General features: G+C 39.5%; 2 protein-coding genes across 3 annotated transcripts in view; one reads left to right on the forward strand and one right to left on the reverse strand.

Annotated features, from left to right (window-relative positions):
- Positions 1 to 26,348, reverse strand: part of LOC128254879 (exostosin-1) — a 65,941-nt gene that overhangs the window by 3,789 nt on the left and 35,804 nt on the right. Inside the window, exons 3-5 of the mRNA XM_052984229.1 lie at positions 21,037 to 21,111; positions 20,733 to 20,859; positions 18,840 to 18,959 (exon numbers count right to left, since the gene is read on the reverse strand). Coding sequence (XP_052840189.1) covers positions 18,840 to 18,959; positions 20,733 to 20,859; positions 21,037 to 21,111 — 322 coding nt within the window. The remainder of the gene's footprint in view (positions 1 to 18,839; positions 18,960 to 20,732; positions 20,860 to 21,036; positions 21,112 to 26,348) is intronic.
- LOC128254881 (lamin-C) lies at positions 7,100 to 12,546 on the forward strand. Of its 2 annotated transcripts, none has more exons than XM_052984231.1 (4): positions 7,100 to 7,881; positions 10,482 to 11,076; positions 11,144 to 11,949; positions 12,012 to 12,546. In XM_052984231.1, exons 1-4 carry the CDS (start codon positions 7,481 to 7,483, stop codon positions 12,130 to 12,132), a joined length of 1,923 nt encoding a protein of 640 aa, XP_052840191.1. In that variant the 5' UTR covers positions 7,100 to 7,480; the 3' UTR covers positions 12,133 to 12,546. The 2 variants fall into 2 exon arrangements, with proteins under 2 accessions (XP_052840191.1, XP_052840192.1); XM_052984232.1 differs by having other exon boundaries at positions 7,159 to 7,881; positions 11,144 to 11,866.

Consider the following 26,348-nt stretch of genomic DNA (forward strand, 5'->3'; position numbering starts at 1 on the left):
TTAACGCGGCGTTAATTTGTCGCTCAAAGTGTGAGCGCGCCTTAAAGTATGCCATGCCAAATTAGTTAGACATCCCGACCGCAGTTATATTGCCAGGTCCTCCTCCATTTTCCAGTTTCCCACTTTCAGCATTTTCCATTTTCCATTTGGCACTGTTTTTGGCTCCGAGTTTGCGTTTGAGTTCGGGTTGAATGCAATTATAATTGCACAGCCTGACCCCAAACTAGGAGCTCAGTTAAGGGGGCGGCAAGTGGGCGGTGTTCGAGTTGAGTTATGCAAGTACAGGTGCAGCCACGTGCACCTGACAGAAAACAGAAAACAGAAGACGAAGCGTTATGCAAGTGCCACCCATTTAGCACCCGTTTACCACCCCTTTGCCACCGCCACCGCCACCACCACCACCACCACCCACACTCAGTTCATTCGTGTTATTTCTGTCTGGCACGCTCCGCTTTTGTGCGTGTGGCTAGTAGCATTTGAATGCAGGGACGATCATCTCCCGTCGGAATCCGTCCCTCTACTATTCAGGCCAAAAGACATAATGAGACGTTTGGGGAGCGGTACCTACAATTAGATGCAATTACGGTTGACACATCGACAGTCGGTAATCCGTTTGGGAGCGAAGTTGGCTTGCCCTAGATCATGGAAAACTAATATATTTGTTAACTGCCAATAAGTTGTGCTTAGAGTGTAGTATTCTTCTGCTACACATCTATCCTCAAAAACATATACAAAAGGTTTTAAATAGTCTGTCAAGTAGTCAATATCTATGAACATTTAACGCTTTATATTCTTATATTATATTTTATAATTCGATTATAAGCTATTTATTGGATTTCAAAAATTACATATAATATAGTGAGATTTTAAACTTAAAAAAAGTCAGCTTTTTAAAAGTTTTACGTGCAAGAATATGTCAGGGGCCATCATTCAAGAGTATAAAACTCCCTAAGCTTTCCCCCATTCCGCTGCCGCTTGTGCAACTATCAATATTCATAAGCTTGGTTTAAAGCCAGGGCATCCTAACTTCGTTGGCGGATTTTGGATTTCATTTTTTTGACATCGTTTTGTTTACATCCATCATGGTCCTTCGCCCCGCTCGTTAAGCGCCAAACTGCAGGTGCAGGAGCAGGAGCAGGAGGAAACTAACCAAACTAGGATTTGGCTGCATTCTGCAGGACCTGCCGATCCTTGGCTCCTTGTCTGCGCTGCCAACGTGTCTCAAGTGCCTGCTTTATATTTTGTAATTATAATTCCTTCTTCAACGCTTTCTCCCTTTCCCACTTTCTCCCTTTTTGCATAATCAGCGCTCAACTAACGCGGGAAGCGTGTTTGTTTATCCTTTCTTTGGCCCCCTGTGTGCGTGAGTATCTGCGAGTGTGTGCCATGGGTTTTTGTTGGTCCTGCGACATAATTAAGTCAATCTCATGCTGTTGACGCTGCCAGCATAATTGAGAGCGAGAGGCAGCTAACAGGGGCCGACAGACAGACAGAGATGGCCTGGCCTCGCCCACGCCCACGCCTGCGATTCAATTATGCACAATGCGCAATGCACACTGGCATATATGTTTAGGCCTGGCCCAGACGGACGGCTCAGTCCCCCTTCGCCCACATTTTAATTGGCCAACAAAGTGCATTTAATTGGCTTAGATCCATGTTGCACAGCCAGAATTTTTAAGTTGCTAACAGTACCACAAAACAACAGTAAAACTTGATTATGGGTTATTTTCTGTAGCATTAACTAAAATCTAATAAATTCCCAGCTAAATTAAAAAAAAAAACTTTCGAATAAAATAAAATAAGTATAAACTTATTTTGCTTTTACACCGCCGTAATATTTTGTTCTCTTTTATCCAAAGTAATAAAGCATTTTTTTGTTTCATTATTTAAAAATACTGTTACCTCTGCAAAGGACCTAAGAACTAATGATTTATTTCAATAATAAACATATTTAATATATTGGTAGCTTCTAGAACTGTAAAAGAAATATTTTAATAAGCAATTTCTGCTTTTAAATATCGATTACCTCTGTAAAGATCCTAGGAACTAATGGTCTGTTTTGTTGACAATTAAAATAAAGACATTGGTAGCTTCCAAAACTATTAAACAAATATTTAAAACTGCCATTTCAGCGTTTGCATAACTTGTGCGTTACGGAAGTCGCACTGTAATCCTATTTGCTTGGCTACACATGTCAGAGGTTCTCTTGTTCAGCTGCTGGTTTTTCTTTTCTATCATTCGTGGCTGCCAGGCAACATTTGGATGTCAGCCAGCAAGGCGACTTATCGTAGCAGAAGGACCGAAAAGCAGCAGCAACAATCGCTGTTGGCACCACTTAAGGAGCATAAGTGAGGCGGTCGGAAGGGGAAGCCAACCAGAACTTCATTTCCGTTTCGCATCAGCATAGATGTGTGCGTTTGCGATGATTAAGTTGCCGGCTGAGGTAACTGCAGGCAGCTGGAGGCCCAGGACTCAATAGAGTGGATAATGTAAGGAAATAAAACAGGTGAATGCATATCTGCTGGCCTCCAAACATTTGGCTTAAAGACGATATTTAAAATGTTTGCCTGCTGCCGCCAACCACAAACCGAATAAATTTCTCTTGGCTTGGCTGGAATTCCATTAAAAGTTGATCCGGTGCATTTACCCATATTATATATATGCAGTATTTTCGGTATGCATGTCTGGTGAAATTTGCTTAAATTAATTGCCAGAATTTCCTTTGGCCTATGCAACTCAAAAAAATTTTTTGTTTGCATCTTTACATTTCGTCGATCAGGTTTTTCATGGTATCCAAATGTGAAGGGAATTTTAATTGTAGCTTTTTGTAAAACAGGTCTTTAAAGAAGTTTGTTACGTAATAGAATTAATCTAAGACAATGTTCGGAGGTGGCCAAAAGGAATGTTTTGCAGAGACCTTTGTTGCCAAATGGGATTACCGCTTACAGGCATACAGATATATGGCAAAGCTTTAAAACACAACATACTGTTTTAATCTGTATTAAGTTTTGCAAATTCCATGCATTTTTTGTAAACACACACTTTTGCAACTTGCTTTTAAGTATATCATTTTACAAATAGACTTCTGTTTGTGATTCCATTGCTAAAGTTTTCGCTTCCTGTTCATCTGGGTAATAAGAAAATGTCGGTTTCTTTTTCAGCATACTATTTTTCTTAGCATACTTCGGGGGGCCAGCAACTTCCTGCCGTTCTGTGTGTGTGTGGGCCAGTCAGAAAGTGGGCGTGGAAAGCGGGTTAAAAGTTCCAAGCTGTGCAAAGGCAGCTGCATACATAAAATGTACTCCCTCCTTGGCCAGGCCAAAAGATGCGCTCAGTGACACCCAAAACACTCAACATCAAAAAAAGGAAAAAAGAACATACAAAATATAGAGAACAAGACGAACTCCGTCGAAGACAAACACTAAATTAACTTATGCAAGTAGCTAAAAGAGTCGTGAAGACCTAGATAAAAATGGCAAGGAAGTAAAAAAAGGTATGTAAATGCATGCCAGCAACTTTTCCTTATAAACATTCTTTGCTTAAAAATTAACAAACGTTGAACCGGCAAAAGAATATAGAACTGCAAGCCAAAACAAAAAAATCTTTTTTTAAAGGCAGTGTGCGAAAAGTTAAGGCCTGACAACATGGCGTATGCGTAACAATCTGACTTCGCTCTTAATTTCCATAAATAACAACGTATCTTTACTCAATTATAAAAAATACAATTTTTAATTATGAATAACCAAAAATAATAAAATACTCCCCTGAACCAGTAAAAATATTTAAAAACTCAAGCACGTACATCAAAACGCAAAACAATTTTACCCGGTGCGGTTTTTGGCTCATGACAATTAAACAAAAACACCAACAAATCGCGAAACCAATTTCAAACAAAATTCATTTTATATTACTTTTTTTTTTTTTGGGTTTTTGCGTTGTTTTATATGCGCCGGTCGGACGTGTTTTTGTACAAAAATGTATCGATCTAAACTTGTTGACCAATGTTAATTAAGTGCGACTTCAGGGGGGAAAGGGGTTTTGGTTTGGGGTTCTAGGGGGTCTTTTCGATGATGTGTAAATGTATTGGTTGTACAATTCTTTGGCTTTGTTTTTGGATTAGCGAAAATATATTTTCAATGGTTTTATGGTGTCAATGGAAAGTCACCATTTTTAGAATGTGCAGTGTAACTGATTACAAATTAACAGATTTAAAAATAGTTTTGTGAATTGAATATTTTAAAATAAAACTTTGTATTTAAGCATTGAAAGCTTTTTGGAATTTTATAAATAAATATAACGGCTCTGTTTAAAAGTTTAATTCTTTAGTATACACCTTCTACTTAAAACAATTTAAAATGTGAACTGCAGAAAATTCTTCCAATTACGCTTAAATATTCAATGATTTTTTCAGCACCTCTTTAGCTTAATCGCCAGTATTTTGGCTCTTGGCGTTCATTCATCTTATAACGTCATTTGCCATGACTTCAAACTTTAAGCTGACGATGATGTCATTATTGTTGGCAAACTTCGGTGCTGTTGCTACAACGCAAATAAGCAGCAACAACAAGCGGACAGCTGAAGATATGAAGCTGCTTTGACAAATTTGAAAAACAAGCAAAACGAAAAAAGCAAAAAAAAAAAAAAAAATACAGCAAAAACAAACAAGTTTTGACGGCGGCCAAAAAGAGAAGCTAACTTTAATTTTGTTTGATTTCGGTTTATATAGGATCTGTATGTTTTATTCAACGATAGGCGCAGCAGGGCAATATAGGCAGACAAATGTAACAAAAAGCAAATAAAAACAAAATAAATATTTGTTCGGAAAGTTTGCTCAAATTAAGTGCCCTGCGGTGGTACTTGCTTGTTTACTTGTCATTCTTTATTTGAGGTTAATCGATACTTATTGTGTTCGAGGGGAGAGCCTGAATATTACTTAGCCTGAAGATATGATAAAAGAACTGTCAAGTGCTATTGGCAACGAAGTTGTTTCTTAAAGAAAATCTTACAAGATTTTTCGTTAAATATGCAATTTTTACTTAAAGAAAATACAATATTTAAAACTGCTCTAAGATGTAATGTAAATAATGAAGCTATTGATGAAATTTAATTACTACTTTCAGTTCTCTAGAAATTAATTATTCTGCAAATGTAATAAGGAAAAACCATTCTGAATGTATTTAATGCAAGATATAATTTTTTCACAAGCAACCATACCATTAAGCGAATTTCTCAAAGGGCATTGGAATAATTCTTATCAATTTGTAATCTTAATCCCAAGCCATTCATCAAGCGACAAAAAAAAAACTCTGCTAGAATACTTACGAAAGCAAAAAACAGAATACGAGTCAAAACAAACAAAGTCCAAGTAAGGGAAAATAACAACGTCATTTAACATCTGGTTAGGCTTTAACGCTCATTTTTGTCCACACAATTGGGCACATTAATTAATTCTAATTAGCTAGCGCGCAAAGCTTACAAACGGATCATAAGTATAATTATAATTTGAAAAGAGAGAAGCAGAGAGCTGGGGGAAAAAAAATAATTTAAATGCTCGTTCATGATTAAAAATAATTTGGTGACGTCACAGAGAAGCGGCTACGTTTTGGAGGTCAGTGCTACATATATACTCGATATATTCCCCGTCTTTTATTTTGTTACTTAGCTTTTGTTTTCGCTTGGCTGAGACCGGGGCGATGACGTCACGGGCGTCGTGAATATTGCATGACAAGTTCACATATTTTGCACCCAGCGTGTGAGCAAATTCAGTTCTCTCATTCTCAGGGGAAATATAAAAAGATTGTTTGCCGGCTAGTTGCATTTGCAAATAAAAGCTAGAGAAAAGAAATAGCAAAAGAGAAACGCTCTCGCAGTATTCCACTTTTTAACTGATTATTTATTATTATGACTGTGGGTTCTGCTAAAGCGCTCCAGAGCAGTCAATGTCAATAAATATTTAACTTATGACAAGTTGACATTGCGCCAAGCCATTTTCCAATACCCACCACCCACCACCCACTGCTCCCATTGCTTCCAGCCGTATTTCATAATTTTGGACAGGCCGCTGGGCCATAATTGACCCTCCGCTGATCGATAAACTCAAGTGACACATTGTGCATACGAGCTGTGGGCCAAATGGAACGGAATTGATGATGTGGGCGTCAATTGTGGTCGATTTTCATGTGTTGCAATCACTATTAAGGGCCATTAATTTATGCGGACAGCCAAAGTCTAACAAATCATAATGAAAATGTGTGGCCAGCAAGCAGGAAAAGCGAATTGTTGTTGACAAAAAAAGTGTTAAGCATAAAGAGCTTCTTCTTTAGTCAAGAAAAATAATTATTTTTCAATTTTCACACATTTTTCAGGGAAACGTTTTAAATAAATCATTTAATGCTATTTTTTTAGATCAGGCATTGTACTTATAGATATATATTCATATATTGAAATATCTCTAGACTTTGAAACAATAAATAATAAATAGAACATTGTTTGATTCTTTTTGGCTACAGACAATACGCATTCTTAATTTCTTGTGTCAGATGTACTTCATTTCCTTTTCTAATACCATCTCTAATTTTATAGCACTTGCCGTTCATTAACCTTGGACAGCCCAAAGAAAACTTCATTAATGATTTGGAATGCATCGCTGAGATTCCACACAAGGCTACAGTGGAACTTCTTGAACTAGAACAACATATGCTGTATTCAAAAAAAGGGTTTTACATTAAGGAGTGTGATTGTTCGAAAGATTTGTCAAACTGGTTGGGTTCCATTTAGTTCCTTGAAATCACAGTAGGCCTAGAAATATTGAAATTAAGTCACCGAAAATAATTCCAATTTTAAGTTTGTTTTATAACTGCAGTTTTTTTCATTTGATATTAATATAGTTCACAAGTTCTTTATTCTAATCTTGGAGTTTCAAAAATTATTTCTTAGCTTTTAGTTATTAAAATAAAAACATTTTTGAAAGTCCAAGTTAAGGAAGTTGTGCTGTGCAAAGAGTTTTTGGAACTTGCAGACAAGTATTAGCTGGGTGCGTTTGAGGCGATTTCTATTTAGAGCTCCAGAAACTCAAACAGCTGTATATAGGAAAGCCCAGCAACGCTTACGAATACGAATGGGAAGGCGAATGTGGTGGAAGGCGAAACAACAATAATAATAAAGCCAAAAGGTGAGAGCGGAAAAAATAGAGAGAGCAGCGCCACATTCGTGTTGTATTTTTTTATGACCGCCGCTGCCACTGCCGCTGCCGCCGACGACAACTAATTTTGTCGATGATGGCCGTTCGGTTCGAGGCAAAGTTTCAGTCAATTTTCAGCAGTCAAGCCAAGCGGTCGCATAAGCAAACAACAAGCTCCAAACGTTTGGAAACGTCCATTTAAAAAAAAGAGATTGGAGAGGATTACGTACTTAAAGAAGTAGCACTCGCACCTCGCAAAACCCCTACCAAAACAACATAACAAACACAAAAACTGCAAATATGTCAGCACGCCGCGTCACATTGAACACACGCGTTTCGCGCGGCTCCACCTCCACGCCGGTGGGTGGGGCGTCGACCTCCTCAAGGCTGGGCGCCACCTCGCCCACCTCACCCACCCGCACCACCCGCATCCAGGAGAAGGAGGAGCTGCAGCACCTGAACGATCGCCTCGCCTGCTACATCGATCGCATGCGCAATCTGGAGAACGAGAACAACCGGCTCACCCAGGAGCTGAATCTCGCCCAGGACACCGTCAACCGGGAGACCTCCAACCTGAAGGCGGTCTATGAAAAGGAACTGGCCGCCGCCCGAAAGCTGCTCGATGAGACGGCCAAGGAGAAGGCCAAGCTGGAGATCGATATTAAGCGTCTGTGGGAGGAGAACGACGACCTGAAGCCGAGGTAAAGTTCTAAGACGGGTGGGTTCGGATAGAACCGAGTATTATCAGCCAGTGATGTCATATGCCGAAGCTCGTCACTGAATCAAAACACGGGGAGAAAAAACGAAAACAAAAACAAGTACAGTCACACTTGCTTAAATAGTTCAGAAAAGATAGATGTTGATTAAATGCTGTTGCTTTTGTTTTTATCAAAAATAACAGTTTAACTATCTATAAAAAGCTGAAACTAGAAAGACTTTTAATACAATATTTGGTGTTTGTTCATAGGGAACATTTTCAAATTTATTTAAAAACAAAACAAATGTTTTTTTTTAAATAGATTGATTTGTGTAAATACTTTTGACCACCCGTATATAAAAATGTGAGGTAAAGAAGTTGGAAGAAGTTTTAATGGTTAACCACTAGGAAAGCCGAATGGAAAACCTTGAAAAACTTAAAGTTAAAGATTTAAGAATTTCAATAGGCAACTAAGATTACAAGCAAAACTTATTTCAGATCCAAAAAAGTATATATAGCAGTATATAAAAAAATTGTTTGCTTTAATATAAAAACATTTTTTAATTCAATTCAAGTATAATCGAACTTAGGAATATTTTCTTTATATGTAGAGAGAGACAAGGAAAGATACTGCATGTGAGAGACTGAGAGCGAGCGAGGCCGGTGATGTCATGCCAAAAACACATTTCGAAAGCCACGCACATGGGAACTCTCTCTTCATATCTCTATCGCTCTTGTTTATTTTTTGCATTTACACTTCCAGAATTCTCTAGACATTTGTATGCAAATGCTAAGGTTCTCAGTTAATGAGTAACCAAAAAAAAAAAACAACTAAAATAGCGCCTTAAATCTCATTGAAGGTTACAAGACTATGATGTCATAGCACGCAGTTACAGATACATTTGTAATACTAGTTTCTTGTGTGATGTCAACTAATGTTGGGTGCTTAGTTTTTCCATTTTCGAGATTTCCGTTTCGCGTCGTTTGCGTTATCAGGCCATATTTATTTTTGGTATTTATTGCGCGTTGCGGCCTTAAGCTTTTTTAATTCATAATAGCCACAAATTGTTGTTTGTATTTTGCAACGTGTTAACGAAGTTAAGAGTTTGGTTAAAAGGTAGATGCCTAGATGTTGGGCAAACTTGAATTTTCAGCTTTTTAAGGTGTGTATAAAGAGTTGAAGAAATGGAACAAAGGAAAAGTTATATGAATAGGTACGATAAGATTGCGACAGAACGATGGAATTTGTATTATTTACAACAAAAGCAAAAGGGCTTAGATAAAATATACAAAATCCTGCAGTCAGTTAGCTAGCTGATTAGAAAACAGATGAAATTAATATGAATATTATTTTAATTTTAAACAGACATATCACATTCAGTTAGCCCTGATGATATTTTGTACAAAAATGTTTTCAAAATGCCTTTAAGTTGACAATAAAAATACTTTCGATTAAATTAGGTCAGCGGAAGGAATTGGAAAAAAAGAAATGGGACTTCAGCACGCACACCCGAAAAGAAAAACGCAAAAAGAAGGGGAAATGGGAAAAACTAGAACACAAACAAAAACAACCTTGAATCTATTTCGTTTTTGGTTTTTATTCCCCCATTTTTACACAACATTTCTTGATTAGCTACGAGAACTGTTTACATACAATCGGCGGAACAGCTAAATCGGAAAGAAAACCGCTAAAACAGAATGTGTGGTTCAGTTTCTATAGAAATTAGCTTTCAAAAAAGGTAAAATCAAATCAAATTTTACGTTAAAGGCGGGAAATAATATCCATAATTAAAATACTTTTTTTTTTGTAATTCAAAGTCAAAGCATGCAAAATCAATTATGCCATAGTTGAAATCATGATTTTTTTGTTGTTACTCAGTATAGAGAACTATTTAAAACGTGCCCACCACGCGAGGCGCCAATTGACAACCAAAATTGTTTTGAGAAGATTATTATTTACCGAATTTTCATAGCTATTTTTTATAACGAGTTTGTTTTCAGCTAAATCACATTCAAAATAGAAAAAAAAAACGCTTTGAACTGTTAGGCGGCCATAAATCACAGGAAAGGGGGCAGAGGGGAGGTGGTCAGAAATAGCCGGGCTACTTTATGCTAATGGCATGTGACGACTTCTCTCAAGGCAAACTAAAACCTCGAAATGTTTAAATATTTGATTCTACTATGGAAGATCGTTGAACGAGTTTCCAAGCGGCGATACGAATTTAAATAAATAAAATGAATAATACATTTGCGAGATAAAAAGAGCGGCAGTTTAGCTCTCGAAAAAATCTATGAGGCGAAATGTGACTCAGTTAAATTATATAGATAAGTGACGTCATTTACCGAGCACATGTAGATAAAAGGCATTGCACTGAGTCAAAAATGTAATATGTATATTATATTAATATGTATTATTATATATAAGTGCAGTGTTAAAACTAATTGGGAATTTTAGTGACATAGTGATGAGTAATTTGAAATTTGTACAAATAAAATAAGCGTTCTTATAAAATAAGAATCTCTTGTGATTAACTTGTTATTGTAATTCAAATTCTGCAGCTTTAAGAAGTATGCATTTATTAATTTTATTAATTTAATTTTCAGACTCGAAAAGAAGACAAAGGAGGCAACAGTGGCCGAAAACAATGCCCGCCTGTATGAATCTCGCTACAATGAGGTCAATGGCAAGTACAACCAGGCTCTGGCCGATCGCAAAAAGTTCGAGGATCAGTCCAAGGAACTAGCCTTGGAGAACGACCGCTTGCGTCGCCAACTAGATGATCTTCGCAAGCAGCTGGAGGCGGAGACCTTGGCCCGCGTGGACTTGGAGAACCAGAACCAGAGTCTGCGCGAGGAGCTGGCCTTCAAGGATCAGGTGCACACCCAGGAGCTCACAGAGACCCGCTCCCGTCGCCAGATCGAGATCAGCGAGATCGACGGCCGACTTTCGCGCCAGTACGAGGCCAAGCTGCAGCAGTCGCTCCAGGAACTGCGCGATCAGTACGAGGGTCAAATGCGCGCCAATCGCGAGGAGATCGAACTGCTGTACGACAATGAGATCCAGAACCTGAAGGCTGCTGCCAACAGGGCCGCCCAGGGATCCGCTCATGCCACCGAGGAAGTGCGTCTCATGCGCACCAAGATCGATGGTCTGAATGCCAAGCTGCAGGATCTGGAGAACACCAATGCTGGATTGAATGTGAGTATTGGAAAAATAGTTTGAAATCACCTTAATAATTGTATTTCTATATTCCCCATTTGGTTAGTCTCGCATTCGGGAGCTGGAGAACCTTTTGGACACCGAACGCCAGCGTCACAACCAGTACATTGCCTCCTTGGAGGCCGAGCTGCAACGCATGCGCGACGAGATGGCCCACCAGTTGCAGGAGTACCAGGATCTGATGGACATCAAGGTGTCGCTGGACCTCGAGATAGCCGCCTACGACAAGTTGCTGTGCGGTGAGGAGCGTCGCCTGAACATCGAGTCGCCCGGACGTCCCACTGCCGATTCCGGGGTCTCCAGCAATGGCACCCATTTAAGCGCCAGTGCCAGTTCTCGGTCCGGTAGGGTCACGCCCAGTGGTCGTCGCTCGGCCACGCCCGGAATTTCGGGATCCAGTGCCGTGAAGCGACGCCGCACGGTGATCGATGAGAGCGAGGACCGCACTCTGTCGGAGTACTCGGTGAATGCCGCCGCCAAGGGCGACCTCGAGATCATCGAGGCGGACGTGGAGGGACGCTTCATTAAGCTGCACAACAAGGGCACCGAGGAGATCAACCTGACCGGTTGGCAGCTAACCCGCATTGCCGGCGACGAGGAGCTGGCCTTCAAGTTCTCGCGCGGCTCCAAGGTGCTGGGAGGTGCCAGTGTCACCATTTGGTCGGTGGATGCCGGAGCCGCCCACGATCCCCCCAACAACCTGGTGATGAAGAAGAAGTGGCCGGTGGCCAACTCGATGCGCTCGGTGCTGGCCAATGCCGACAAAGAGGTGAGAATCTTGTCCATATACAACACGTGCGGCACTTGCGACATCTGCCGCCCCTGCAGACACCTCGAGTTTGTGCTCGACCAGTACGCTATGCCCCCCCCTGACCCAATCGGACATATAATTTACAAATGTCTTCTGTTCTTAGGATGTTGCCAGCTACGACCGTGTCCGTGCTAACGTTTCCAGCCACACCTCGCGGCACCGCAGCAGCGGAACGCCCAGCACGGGCTTTACCCTCGGTTCCGGAGCTGGCTCCACTGGCGTGAGGAGTCTCTTCTCCCTGCTCTTCTAAATTCGAATCGCATTGGATTGGATTTGATTTGATTGAAGTGAAAGCCCCTCTTCAAGACAAGCAGCCCAGCCAAGCCAGCCAGCCAGCCAGCACCCAACTCACCGCAGAGACTCACAGACTCCGAGCTGCACATTCACAAACCACACACGGATCTGATATAGAGATGCCTATCACATATCAAGCAACATGTGAATTATGTACAACAAACAACCTTTGTTCAACTCTTAATGTTAAATGTTTAAGTGCCCTTAGTTCATGTCTTCGACTCTATGCGTCTCCTATGCTTAAGTAAGATTTTTTCACTCTAAACTTTCTGTAATTTATGATGAGAACATGCATTTTGGTAAAAATTAAAAAAAAACACAAATATATATGTTGAAACTTGCAAGTAAGTGGCATGAAAATCAATTAATGAGCAAGTTTTCACAGCTCGGTTTTGTTGGTTGTGTTGGTTCCGTTGGCCATGGGAAGCCAAATCAGCTTAGGCCAATGGGGGATTTGCGCGTGGAAAACTTCTTGAGTTGCTGTCGCGGCATTTTGCACTATCTCTGGTCCGAGACCAGGCCATAATGGACAGGTAAGTGGAGGAAATTAACTACAAGAAGTCGGGGGACAGGTGCAGCTGGGAGCAGAACTATGGGCTAAAACCGAATGAGGTCAACGAAAAAGTTTCGCAACTTTACAACTTGAAAATAAATTAGGTTGGATCACCAGGAAGGTCGGACAAACTGAAGCTGAAGTTTTCAATGCAGCAAATATACAGCAGAAGGCATTTGCATCTAAACTCATAAATGTACTCCGCTTTTTAATAGAAAGTTAAGGTTGTAATTTTATATAAAACAGAAATAAATATGCAACTGTTTAGTAATGTGCACAACCAATTTGTCATTTGTTAAAATACAATATTTGTGTCGTAAAAAATAAATTAAAGTTACTTTGTTATTTAAAATATACTTTTTTTTTTATATTTTGACAAATTTTTTACAAATTGAAATTATCCCAGAAATATTTTCTGATCAGTAGAATAAGAAAGCTCGGATACTTTCTTTTTAAAGAATGTTTTTTAAGGCTGCAATCCTTATTCATTCCACTGTGCTTTCTGCATCTCGAAGCTTACTGCACAGGAATTAACATCAGCAGGAAGAAGATCCTTTTACTTGCCGTCGCCAAAGCCAAATAGGGTTATCTATTGCTCAGCCATTTCTCGCAGTGCATGAGCAGCCACTAAGGCAACTTAGCGGCGCTTGAGTGAGTGCACGATTCAATGAAATGAATGCGGGAGAAAGGCGGCGGAGAAAGGAGAAAGCGACGGCGAGGAGACAGAGAAGCGTAGGCGGGCAGACAGTTGACTTCAAAGTAGTTTGCCTGGAAAAGTTTTTTCCTTCTTGGCGCACGTTTGCATGCGCATAATAGGATTAGTCAAAGTAATAAGTTGTTTTTCCTTCTTTACTTTGAGCTGCTGATGCTACCTAGATGCCTGCTGCTCGCAGGAGCAGGATTGTTGCTGTTTTCTTCGGCCAGGCGAGTGGGCGTGGCCGGTGCTTTGAAATGCAAATCTCGTCGAGACAAAGAAGAGACAGCCAGGTGAAAGAAAAGTTTTTTTTTTTCCAACAGCTGCCTGCGCGTTTGCAACACAATTTGCTGCATCAAATCCAAAATCTCAAATGCCCAAGAAATAAATAAAATATCATAAACAAACATACTTATTACACGGAAAAAAACACAATTTATGTTTCATATCATCACTAAAACACTATGATTTATAAGTCCTTAACCAATTTGAGTACTAAAACATTTGGGTTTAAATCATTTAATAGCTAAGTCGCAGAAAATAAAAGAAAAAAATTTATTCGATTTTACTTATAATTATGGTAAAATTTGTTGAAAAATCTTATAATCTTAGTCTTTTCAATTTAGTTATTATTTCTCTCTTTTCCCTCTGTGCACACTCATAAGCAGAACATTTCGAGCCAGCCCAGCTTGTGGCTTATTGTAGTTTATTGTGTTGTTCTGTGCATTTTTGCGACCATTTTCGAAGTTTTCCTTACTTCCGCTTCTCGCCTCCCCGTGCAACTTAAGTGCATGGTACACGCTTATCGGTCACATCCATTCGCCCCAAATCACACACACACTCGAGCACACAGCAAAAGACTTTTGGGGCTTAGGCCAAGATTTTGGGCCAACTCTGGGCCGGCACTAAGTTTGGTAAGTGGACTTTGAGTGACCTTTTTGTGGGGATCCTGTGGCCATTCGGTTTTCGGCCTGGCCCCCACAGATTGGGCTGCTACCGGATGGTTAGTCGAAAGTTCAACACACAATAAAATTATGCAAATCTTCGGATCAGCCGCATACGAGTTCCACTCATTCACACACAGGCACACTCTGGGGCCTACGCACTTAGTTTCCTTTCGAAGGATGTGGCAAAAGTTCGGTTGCGGTCTTACTCCGGGTTTAATTTTTGATTTATTAATTGAAATAATTGGGGAAACTGGCAAGGGTTGCGATGAGTGGTAAATTGCCGATGGTATTGATTTGTGCTTTAAAAAAATACAAATGGTTCAATATTCTAAGTTCTTGTGGGTCGACATTTAAGGACTTTGTTATTGAAGTTGGTAAATTAAGTAATATTACAATGTTTTCAAAATTTCGATGTAACAAAAGAGTTTTTAATATTTGAACATAATTCTTGACAATGAGATTTTTTTCTTTAACAGAAAATTAAAATCTTTAATTCTGCAGGCAATTTGCCAATACAATACTCATAGATTTCCGATAATGCCTAATTGATTTAAACAAGCTAATAAAAAATTTACGTTTTATGACTTATTTATAAACTAGAATTATGCTATTCTCTCTTATATAAGAAAGAAACAGGATGTGTTGTGCGTGGCGAAAGGAAGAGAAAGCTTGACTGAAGCGTCTAACAACCCAAATAACTGCTTAATTTGTTTTTCCTCCGACCCGCCCTATGAAAACCCCTCCTAAAATTCACCTTTGCTGTTTGCTTGTACAGCAGCAACAATAACAGCAACAAAAGCAACATCAGGCGATGAGGGTAAACAAAGGCTAACCTGAACCCAAACCCAAACTCAAACTCGAACCTAAAACCCCTAAAACCGTCAGCTGGCTGTTAGTTTGTTGACTTTAATGGACCAGTTTTACAGGAGCAGGGAGAGAGAGTGTGGAGACAGAGGAGGATGCCAAAGGGATACTCTTGGAAAAACTGACACCGCCTGGTCACATGCGGTTCAACGCCCAGACTGAGGAGATTTTCCAACAAGGCCAGTTGAGGCAGCAGAAATTATTTGCCACTTTTTCGTAGCCTTTGGCTTGGTGGGCGGGTTAAGAGCGTTCTGGGCTTGTTTATGCCTAAATCAATTTGCTGCATGAATGGGTCTTAAGTGTAAGCGAGGGGAAAAGGATTCCCCCAAAGACCCCCATCCAACACACTGAACTGACCCATTCATATTCATACGTGTCCCGGACTAAAGGATTATTAGGAACTTTCCACTCCAAAAGTGATACGTGAGTGGCCTGCTTAGTTAGAGGTCTGGAGGCCTGTGCGCTTGAGGCAGGGCGGAAAAATTGTTGAAAATTAATAAAAACAAATTATAAAGGAATTTCTCCAGAGTCCTGCAAAACAGGAATTTATGCTGTTTATAAATATTCTGGAATTGTTTTTGCCTGCGGCATCCACACATCAAGTATTTCGCCCAGCCCAGGAACCCTTTCACATATTAAAGCCGCAAGGGCAGAGGTTTTAAGGAAGAAGAGGGGAGGACAAGCATGATGTTGACCCTTGTGGAGGTGCATTCTTGGCCATATGCAAAATGTGGGTCAAATAAACCAGAAAGGATTGCGCGCAGAGCCATTACGTGATGCACGTGCCACACCTCAGCAGGTGGGCGGGGTCCAATGTCTCTGACTGCCTCTTTTTCCTCCCTCCCCTGTCGAAACTGCCACAATTCATCTTTTTAATCGCGACTCATAAATCAAATGTGCGCCACAAAAATGCAGGCCAAAAGGAAAATTCTTGCGCAAAAAATCGTGTTGCATACTTCGTTGCGCGCTTTTAGTGTGATAGGAAAAATGATGTAGAGAACAGTCATAGATGTCTATGCAATAATTGCACTCAAGAGGTTTGAGGTTTGAAAAACGCTTTTGTATATCTAGAAGTGCAATGAGACGTAATGGATAAGTTATACAATTATTATTCTCTTGTTAGGCCAATGTGTATGTCAAATAATCAAACTAGACTTAAATATAATATTTTTAACTAAATGCATTTGCCAGTATCCATGTGCAAAACGTTTCTGTTAATTGAGGAATTTGTCATAAATCTTAAACCTGAAGTCCTACCCCCGTTGTTTTGACCATTGTGCGTTTGCAGGTCGATCAAAACCCAATTAACTTTGAGTGTTAAACGAACCAGCATCTGCCCCACACACCAGCCAATAATAATAATTACAGAGCTGGTCAAATTAGTTGGCCAAGAACGAGAGGTGGAGAAAGGGACTCCTTTCACTTCCGTCACATAAATCAAACTAAACTCCCCTATGCATGTCCTTTGTTGACCATGCTCTGGTCGATTGTGGACGAAGTCGTTAATTGCCTCGGCAAACTGCCACCGCCTTTCGTCCTTTCGAGGCGCTCACAAGGTACAGGAAAATATTTGTGTTTAATTTGGTTACACACATTTTGGTTGCTGTAACTGCAAATTGATTATTACTAGCTAAAACGCACGGAAATGTACGAGGTCGGTTGGTTGGACAGCGGGGTTAAGAGGGCAGCAGCCCGAGAATCGTGGCATCGGAGCCGCAATCTGCACAACTCTCGGCTCCCCATTTCCCTTGCCGCTCCATTGGGCTGCGGTTTTTGTCAACGAGCGGAGCGACAGTCCCGTCGACATTGCAATGTTGTCGGTCGTCATGGGTTAACTTGGCTTGGTTTTGTACAAGGGTGTATGTGGACACAGAGAGAAAACACTCAAAAAAAAAAAACAAAAACATTTTTTAAAACTTCCATCAAGTTTATGAACTTTGCTTGACATTTTACGGTTCTCACATACAACATTTGCCATCCAGGAACTGTGTTTTAAAATTTTGGCATATTTGCATTGCTTTAGCAATGGTTTAATGGTTTTAAGATACTTTTCAGTCCAGAGATTCAAGTTAATGAAGTTCGTGTTGTGGGAGTTTCATATATTTCATTGATAAAATTGAATAATTTGTTAGGTTTAATTATTGGCATAACTTTAAAGAACAAATATATTTGGGTCTTTTAAAAACCACTTTGAGTATGTAAAGTAGGGATTCGAAAATGACGTTTTGAGTGCAGTACATTTTCTCTCAGTAACAGAGTATGCGAAAGTTTCGCCGCAAAACGCGAATCTCGATGCGAGCAGGGAGTCTCCTGTTTCAGCTGGCAGCTTCAGCTTTCAAGACCCCTGCCCCCTTAATTTCCCCGCTTCTGTCCCAGATGATTACACAAAATTGAATGCCCTTGCATCCTCCTTTCCGTGGATGTGTCTACATCTCGGCACGATTCTCCGTCCCTGACTGTGTGTCAATTTGAGTGTTGAAAAGTGGTCTCCAGTGGCGGCGGTTTAGTTTGCTCTTCGCGTCTCCCGAAATCGCCCTTTCGCCATTTCGCAATTTCTCCACAGGTCCTTTAACTCTATGGAGATTCGCGAATTTCTGCTTGCCATTTGTGTGCAGATAACTTTGTTGTTCGCTGTTTGTTGGTTTTCGTTTGCATGTGCGAGAATTTCTGGAGAATGCGTGTGTTTTATTTATGCACTCCCACATCACCCGCCCCCTCATTTTGCCAACCCAACCCTAAGCTTTCAGTGGGCGTTTCGTCAAAATGCAACCCAAATTCAATTTTAATAGTTGACTGAGAAGTTGTGCTACCTAAAAGCAAAAGTATCTGGCAGATACACGTAAAAGGCTTGGACTGTAGTTTTATTTTTCCAATCAAAAGTCAAACACAGTCTGTGCAGAAAGTTATTGAAAAGCTTTTATAAGCCTCTTTTGCATGATACAATTTTCAACACTTTCGAAACATTTAGGAATGGCAGCATATATTCAAGCTTAGTTGATTATATGTATAAAACTCTTCCTAAAAACCACTTGAACTTAAAAAATTAAAATAAATATTATCAATAATATTACTTAAAAAATAAAATTGTAAACAGTAATTAAATTTAAGTTGATATTTAAGTTTCAAACACTATATTATTAATTTTAAAATCACAATAGTTCCGAATTTCTTTTATAGTATATAGTTATGTGCAAAAGATTCACACATTGTAAGTATCAAAAAAGAGAAAAATTCGGTACGCCTAATTACAGCACGCACTGTGCCGAACTCAAGGACACGAGAACAAGTTGTTGCATAGTTGCATCGTCCAAGTTCCTGGGAATCCGAATCCCCTGCCCGAATCCGCTGCCCGAAACCCCACTTCAGAGTCGCTAAGTAGAGCAAAGAACATTCTCGTTACTTGTTTCTTGTCGATTGAGAGAACCAACAAAAGCCGCAACAACTTGCAAAGTAAGTTCGAGTCGCTATTTTGAAACCCATGCAAACGCCGCAAAGTTTCAGCAACCCACCCAAGTTATCAACCGCAAATAGGCGGCGTCTACATATGCAAATGTTCCCCGGGGGAAACTCAGGACTCACCTCGAATGTTGTGAAGACGATTTTCTCGATGGAGCCGAAGTAGCGTTCCCACAGGACCTGCGTCTGCTGGCGCAGGGCGAAGATGCGTTCTGCCGATATGGAGCGCACGATATCGGGCACCTGAATGGGGGAGAAACAGAGATGGAGAGGCGGATAAGAGATGGCGATGTTGATGGTTATACCCGGCGCATACGTAATCCCAGCTTAATAGATGCAGCTCATCCCGGCACCTGAGCCACAATGCATTAATTCACAATGCACAGCTTAATTGGTTAAAGGATTTCAGCCACCCACGGGTGCCATCCATCAAAATAGCAGAGCCAAAGTGGCTGCTTGGCCGGGACAGAATGGGACAGGATGGGGGCCCAGCCCACTAAATTCAAACAGTTTAAAGAGATTGCCAAGCAGCCAGTCGAGTTAAGTTTCGAGTCCGTGCTCAAGTTTCCTGCTCAAGTTAACTTAATTAATTGCATTTCCTGCCAATAAACTACAAAGGCAAACATACCATTGGGGACGGGGACAGGAAGTGCAGGAGGAAAAAGTAGAAGGAGGACCTGGAAATACCAAGGGCAGGGCAATTGGCAAACATTGCGCTAGGACTTTGTCGCGAATGAAGTGCGACAGTAGCAGAAAGTTCACAGAAAAGAAATATTACAAAAATTTATCGGGAGATTTAAAGTCACAAGAAAGTCTTTAAAAGAATGCTATGATTATCATATCTCTTCTGCGTTTTCATTCAAATTCGTAAAACTTTAAGCTGTGGTTATATAATAAAAAAATTTTTAATTTATCTGAATTAAATTTGTTATATGGAATTATGAACTAAAGTTTATTTTAAATGAACTATTGCAGATACACAATATTATAATTTGTGTTACACAAATTTAGGTAATATATATTTTTTCCCAGTGCAAAATCAGGCGCCAGAGCGTGGAGAAAAGGACACTGGCAGGCAGGCAAACAATTGCAGCAGGACACGCACACACAAAAGAAGTGTCCAAGGGCCTTCTCTTCGGCGGAACACGAAAAGGTGCGGACACTTGCACAAAGAGCTGCGAACCGCTCACCTGCTTCTGATTGGAAAATCTTCACCACAGAGGCAAGTAGTGGGTTAAGCGCAAGAATGTGGACCGTCCTAATGGAGAAGCCAAAGTCCGATAAGCCTTAAGTGTGATTCTTGGTGCTGGTGCTTTTCGATTCCTTTTACAGGGAATTAACAGGGAATTTTTGGTAACAGAATTAGCGAGTTTCGGGGTAATAGAATTTGGTTTTATTTAGACCGACAAAAACTGTATCTGCATTTAAGCATGCGTTTTTATGCTAACACTATTTGTAACTTGAAATTGATTACAAATATTATGGTTTAGGTAGGACAAAACATTAAAAAACTAACCTATTTATTATATTAAAAAATGCTTTCCTTTAAAATGTATCAATTAGCTATGCTTGTGATGACGTTTTTCCTGATAATAACGTTTTTACCCAATCAACTTGCAGGCCAAGGACATGCCAGAACCTCTGAGCACTGGCTAACAGGTGCACAAATCTAGTCTCTTGCAGAATATTCATCAATGGCAAATGGCCGGACATTTGAAGAGGCCAATAAAAAGGTGCAACAAATATTTGCGACGCTCTAAAGTGACAGCTTTCTGGGTTGTATTTATATGGTTCGCCGCCCAACCCAATCACCCTGCTCACATGAACAATGAAAACTTTTCACTTTTTAGGCAGGGGGCAAATGAAATCGCTATGGCCAAACGACTCCAAAAGTGGCACACGAACTGCCACAGAACGCTGTGCGTTCAATTTTTCATACAGAAGCCATATCCCAACTATATACATACATAGTATGCCCATCCGCAGTTATCAATAAATATGTATGCCCCGGCTCACCTGCAGCAGGAGGCGCTCATCGGCCCAAATGGCAGCCTGCTTCCAATCGATTTTCGATTCAAACGGCAACACCCAGGCATTGGACAATAGTACGGGAATGCAACCAGCCTGCAAGGCTTCGAGGAATCTGGAAAAAAATAAAAATAAGAGAAAAAGGGACGAACACCCAAAAAACAACGACGATGAAAAAAAATGGCATTGTGAAATGTAAAATAAAAATTGTTTTTTATGTTTTCTACCCATTTTTTTTTATTACTCTTCGTATTTTTGCTGTTGTTTTTGTGGGTTTTTTGTTTGTGCTTACCTAAAGGAACCCAAACGACGTCCGCGCGGCACCAAGCAGAAAGTGGAATTTTGCAGTAAGGTCTCGTAGTCGTACCTGCAATGGAGGAGGAACAGGGAAAGGAAATGAGTGAGACAGAGCAGGGCAGAACATGTAAATTAGTGAGAGCCATGGCATTGCATAATGGGATTCTGGAGCAATTAATCGAACAAAGGCGCCATGCGACGAAAATGCGACCCCAAGGAGATGCAGATGTATTCTTTGTGCACAGTGGCGGATCGACAATTTGGCTGGTGGGGGGTTTTCACAACAAATACCCCCTGTGGATCCGCCTTTGGTTGTGAACATATCGACATTACAATATGATAATGGGTGGCGAGTGAAGGTGTATAAACGAATTTGGTGCACAAAAAAATAAAGTCTTGCTAATTATTCAAATGGGTTGAAAAAGGGCATAGTTCATGTATTGGTTTATATAAAAGGTTATATTTCGAATATACTGTTCAGTAGCTTATCAAAAACAGACAAATATAATGTAACTATTTAACTATTGCTTTCTTGTTGAAAATATAAATTAGATTGTGAATAGAGACATATATGTAGAAACTTCTTTGCCTACATAGTATGTTTATCTACTAAGACAAAGTACTAGTTTTACGTAACTATCTTGATTTTGTACACAATAATTTAAGATTTTGTGTGGTTTTTGTACTTGTTCTTCTAATTAAACCACAATTACAATTCACTGCGTCTTAGTTGCATTTACGGTACTGTAAAGTAATTATCTTTCTGGTTTGGGGATTAATTTCCCAGATTACAATTCTTTTAGTTGCAAGAAACAATTTTGCTCTTTCTCTCATTTGTAATAATTTGTTGCTTAGCAATTGAATCCGTTTAACTCTTTCTACTTTGCTCTTTGATATTTGGCGAAATAACTTTAGTTCTAGCTTAATGTTCACCAGGGCGTATGCTTAGCATTTGCTCAAATTTCTCATACGCCGTGCTATCCGACTACGCAAAATGGTGGAAAGCAGGAGGGGGCTTGATTTTGAGCTGTGACCACAGTGCGCGTTTTGTGTGGCCACTTTAATCTTTAATTCCAAAATCAAAGCCACGAAATGCATTAAACAGTCATAATACGTATACGCCATGTACGCCAAACATTGATTCAGGTGGGTGTGGATGTGGATGTAGTTGTGTATTGTCCGCAGGGAGACTGGTGGTTTTAGAAGGGTGGGAATTAGGAGGTGCTTTTGAGGTTGTGCAGAGGCATTGGTGTGCTGGCAGTTTACAAGTTAAGTTGCGCGTAAAATTACATGTAGTTGGGCATGTTCTGCCCTCCAGGCAGCTCGCACACAACCATCCCTATCATCCTCCAAACCCTCCTCATTCCTGCCACTTCCTCCTCATGAAACCCCCTTCTAAATGGTCAGCAATTTGAGCTCGGTACATTCGCGTTTTAAAAGCAGAATCAGCAAAAAAATTTATTAGGAAACTGCATGCGCAGCTTTTTGGACATTGACAACGCACCGAAGGCTAGAGAGAGTAAGCTAGCTAGCATTAGAGCGAGAGCGGGAGAGAGAGGCGGCCTGCAACAGTCGTAGACTTCGGTATGAATAATCTTGAGCAAACAACATAAATTGCATGTTGGCTTGCTTCTGACATTTTGGCGAGAGTTGAAAAATTACACTGCCAAATGCATAGGCAGGCGCAACTTCAGCCATGGACTCGGAAGAGGTAGAAGGGCAGCAGAGAAGGGAATCGAGAGGGAATTGGGACGATTAAGCTCCGAAAATATATAGCATTGCGGAATTCAGCTAAGCAAAATATTTAACATAAAAGGCAGCAAACATTTAAGTAGATTTAAAAGGACTCAAATCTAAACTAAAAAACTTTATGGCTTCAATAGTTCTTAACTTTTCATTTATTTTAGTGCTGTTGATTCAGAAACATTTTTGACATTAATTTTCTTTTTTTACAAATAAAAGAGAATCATATTTTTTACTATACCATATTAAATTTATGGAGTATGTTTAAGAAATGTCTTTAATTAAACTTCTCAAATTCTTTATAAAAACAAGTAACATCTACGAAAAAAATAAAGCTTAGAGCATAGAATGGTTCCCCCTACTTTAAGTCCAATCAAACTGGTTTCACAAACAGCTAAAATAAATATATAAAGCCATTTCATGCAGAAAATACTCTTTAGTGTGGTTTGTTCAGTTTATATTCCTGAGGCTATTTGGGTTGAATGGGTCATTTGCTTGAGTTTGCCTGCTGTGAAAGAAAAAAGATAGTCTGAATTTTATGTGGCATTTAATTTATGTGAACAGTTTTCTTTTTCTTTGCACTTTCACGTTGAGAGGGGCGTGGTTTTTGGCCTAACTAATTAGACAACATTATGCATACAGACTTGGGTTTACATTCGTGTACATGTGTCGGAACATTTGCAGCTCCTTATGCAGGTCACTGCACTGGCTTATATACATTATCCTGCGAAGAAGGGCGTTCTTCCCCGCTTGTTAGCTACTTGTTTAAGCAATTAAGAGCCACCAACATGCAACGTTGTTGTTGTTTAGACAGCAGCTTAGTTCGCCCTCCAAACTCTTCTTCCCGCACCGACTTTAATTAAATGATTTTTAGCTTTCAGCCAAGTTGGGCGAACAGCTCTGTTCGGTTCAGTTAAGTTCGGTTGTGTTGGGCTCTGAGTTCCGGGCACCCCAACATCATGTGAGTAAAACTTTTGCTATTTACACGCGTTTGTTGTCAAAAGTTGTTGCCACTGCCATTTCTGTTTCCAAAACAGAAATGTTTAAGCTGGTAAAGCAAAAAGCTTGGCCACTTCATTAGGCATTATACAGATGGTTTGGAAATGAACAGGCAGAATGCAGCAATAATTAATATTGCTCTTAATTTCTCCTCATTTGCATTTTGTAAGAGTATTTCAAGGCTCTTCCTATTTTCCAAGCGAGAGTTTTATTTAAAAGTTTACTATTTGCGTGCCTTGTACAAAAGTATTTATTTTTTAACTATCCTCTATAATTGGCGTGTTTTACTACTTAAGCAGCAAGTTAAAATAGGTATTACTATGCGTTTTCTCAACACCTTGAAAAACTTTCATTCATATTTTTTTTATAATAAAAGTGCAGCAGTAATTAATACTGTTTTAAAACTTTTCCCAGTAATGTTTTTACACCCACAGAAAAAACATGACAATTCAAATAATTTCACTTTAAAATACATTTTTTTTGGTTCTGATTTAGCAACGAGGGGTGTTTTGTTTAAATTAAAGGTGTTGCACTATAATTTTTATTTTTAAGAATGGAAAAATTTAGATTTAAAATAAAAGAAATTGAAATCTTATTGGATAAACCAATTAAATATGTTTATAATTACGTTACCATGTTTTTAGTTTACTTATTAAAAAAACAATGTTTCATTCAAACATTTTAATGTTAAATTTTACTATCCAGTTTTTCTCTGGGTGTAGCATAGTTACTTGATTATAAGGATAGGTTAAGGTTTTTCTTTTCAATAGACTCTTTATTTTTCCTTGAAAGTTTCTCACTTATAATTGGTCTTCTTTTCCAATGAATCAACTTTTGTTTGCAAATTTATGTACCATTCCAAGAAAGCAACAAGTTATGAGTTTATTGCTTGTTTCAAAGCTTTGGAAAACTTTGCTAAATAAGAATGCCAGCACATACCCGGCAATTACTTAGTCAGAGTTAAATCGTTCGAATTTCCCACCTGTTGCCACCGCCCTGACAGAGATTCAAAGAGATGGACTTTTTCCGGGGGGCGGAGGAAACCCACAAAGTAAGTCACTTCAGTTCATGTCAATTGCTTGAGCCTAGGCCAGCAGAAAATTAACATAAGCAACTGGCAGGAGGTGGTAACCCCACAAGCACACAGCAGGCATATAATTTAAGTGGTTTCCAGCTGTCAAAGGTTGTCCTCCTGCCGCCGGTGGTTCCATTTTCCCGTGCTTTGTGGATTTTTTTCCCGGTAGCTGTTTGTTGTTCAGGGAATTCTGCTTCTAGGGCTGATTGAGTGACTGACAAACTGACTGACGGCGGGAGAGTCGAAATGAGGTTGTGATTTCCCATTTAGTCTCATCATTTGGTCTTTGCCTTTGACAGGTGGAGCATCTACCTTTGGTTTTTCCCTGCCCCAGGAATGTAATCCACCTTTTGTAGTAGTTTTCCGCATATCGGTTCGTGAGCTCTTGTGGTTTTTCTTTTTTTTTTCTGCCAAGTACTTATGTATCGTTCTTTTGTATTTCAGATTCCGGCTTGTCATCTTTGCTTTTTCCCAAGAACTCCTACAATTTGGCCTCCGTGGCGTATGCGCAACATTTAGTTAATTGCTGTAAGTGAACTATACGCAACGTTTCGCCTGGAATTGCCTGTCAGCTGCAGCGATATGCAAAACTAATTAAAAAGATCCTAAAAACAGCAGAAGTGAGAGCAAAAAGCGGCACTGAAGGGAAAAAAATATAACTACAAATGAGTAAAAAGATGTGGGCAAAATGTCAGGACAGAACCAAAGTTGGCAAAAAAGTTTTTGCGAAAAATGGAGAGGAATGGCGATGAATTTCAATGAAAATTAAATTTTTCAAAAACAGCATTTGAAATAAAGACAATTTGGAACGCATTTCGAATGCGCTGCAAGTCCCCAGAAAGCAAAGAACAAAGTGCAGCACAAACAAAAAATCAAACAGAAGAGGCAGCGAGAAAAAAGGCATCCGCCCACACGCACCAAAATGGGCAAAAAGTGGGGAGGAAAATGCAGCTGTAAAAGTTGCCATTGTTTGGTCGAAAAGCAGTAGAAAATGATAAGAAACAGTAGAGCAGGAATGGACACAGAGAAAAAATTAAAACAAGAAAATGTATTTTATTTTGAATAAAAAAGTTATCAGTAATAACAATAACAGTATTATAATAAAACATTTTTATTTTAATAAACACTTTTAGTAAATCGAAATTTCTACCAGTAAACTATTCAAATAGTAGGGTGTTTGTTTGCAAGAATTTGTGATGCTTTATTTGTAAGGACATATGGTACAATGTTGTTCTAAATTGAAATAAATCTCGCTGCAGATCAAAGCCAAAAGGAGTGAAAAATTTAAATATTTCTAAACAGGAGATAATATTTGTTAATACGTTTTAAAACAGCAATGTTTATATATTTATTTTATGTCATACAAACAATATAATTTTTTTCTTTAAAAATATTTTTTGTTCTCTGCCAAGCAGCGGCGGCATAAGCATAAAAATAAGTGGAAACGGCAGCGAAACATTAAACATGGCGCATTAGTTACAAGTGCAAAG

Source organism: Drosophila gunungcola (genome assembly GCF_025200985.1).
Source record: "Drosophila gunungcola strain Sukarami chromosome 2R unlocalized genomic scaffold, Dgunungcola_SK_2 000006F, whole genome shotgun sequence".
NCBI lineage: Eukaryota > Metazoa > Arthropoda > Insecta > Diptera > Drosophilidae > Drosophila > Drosophila gunungcola.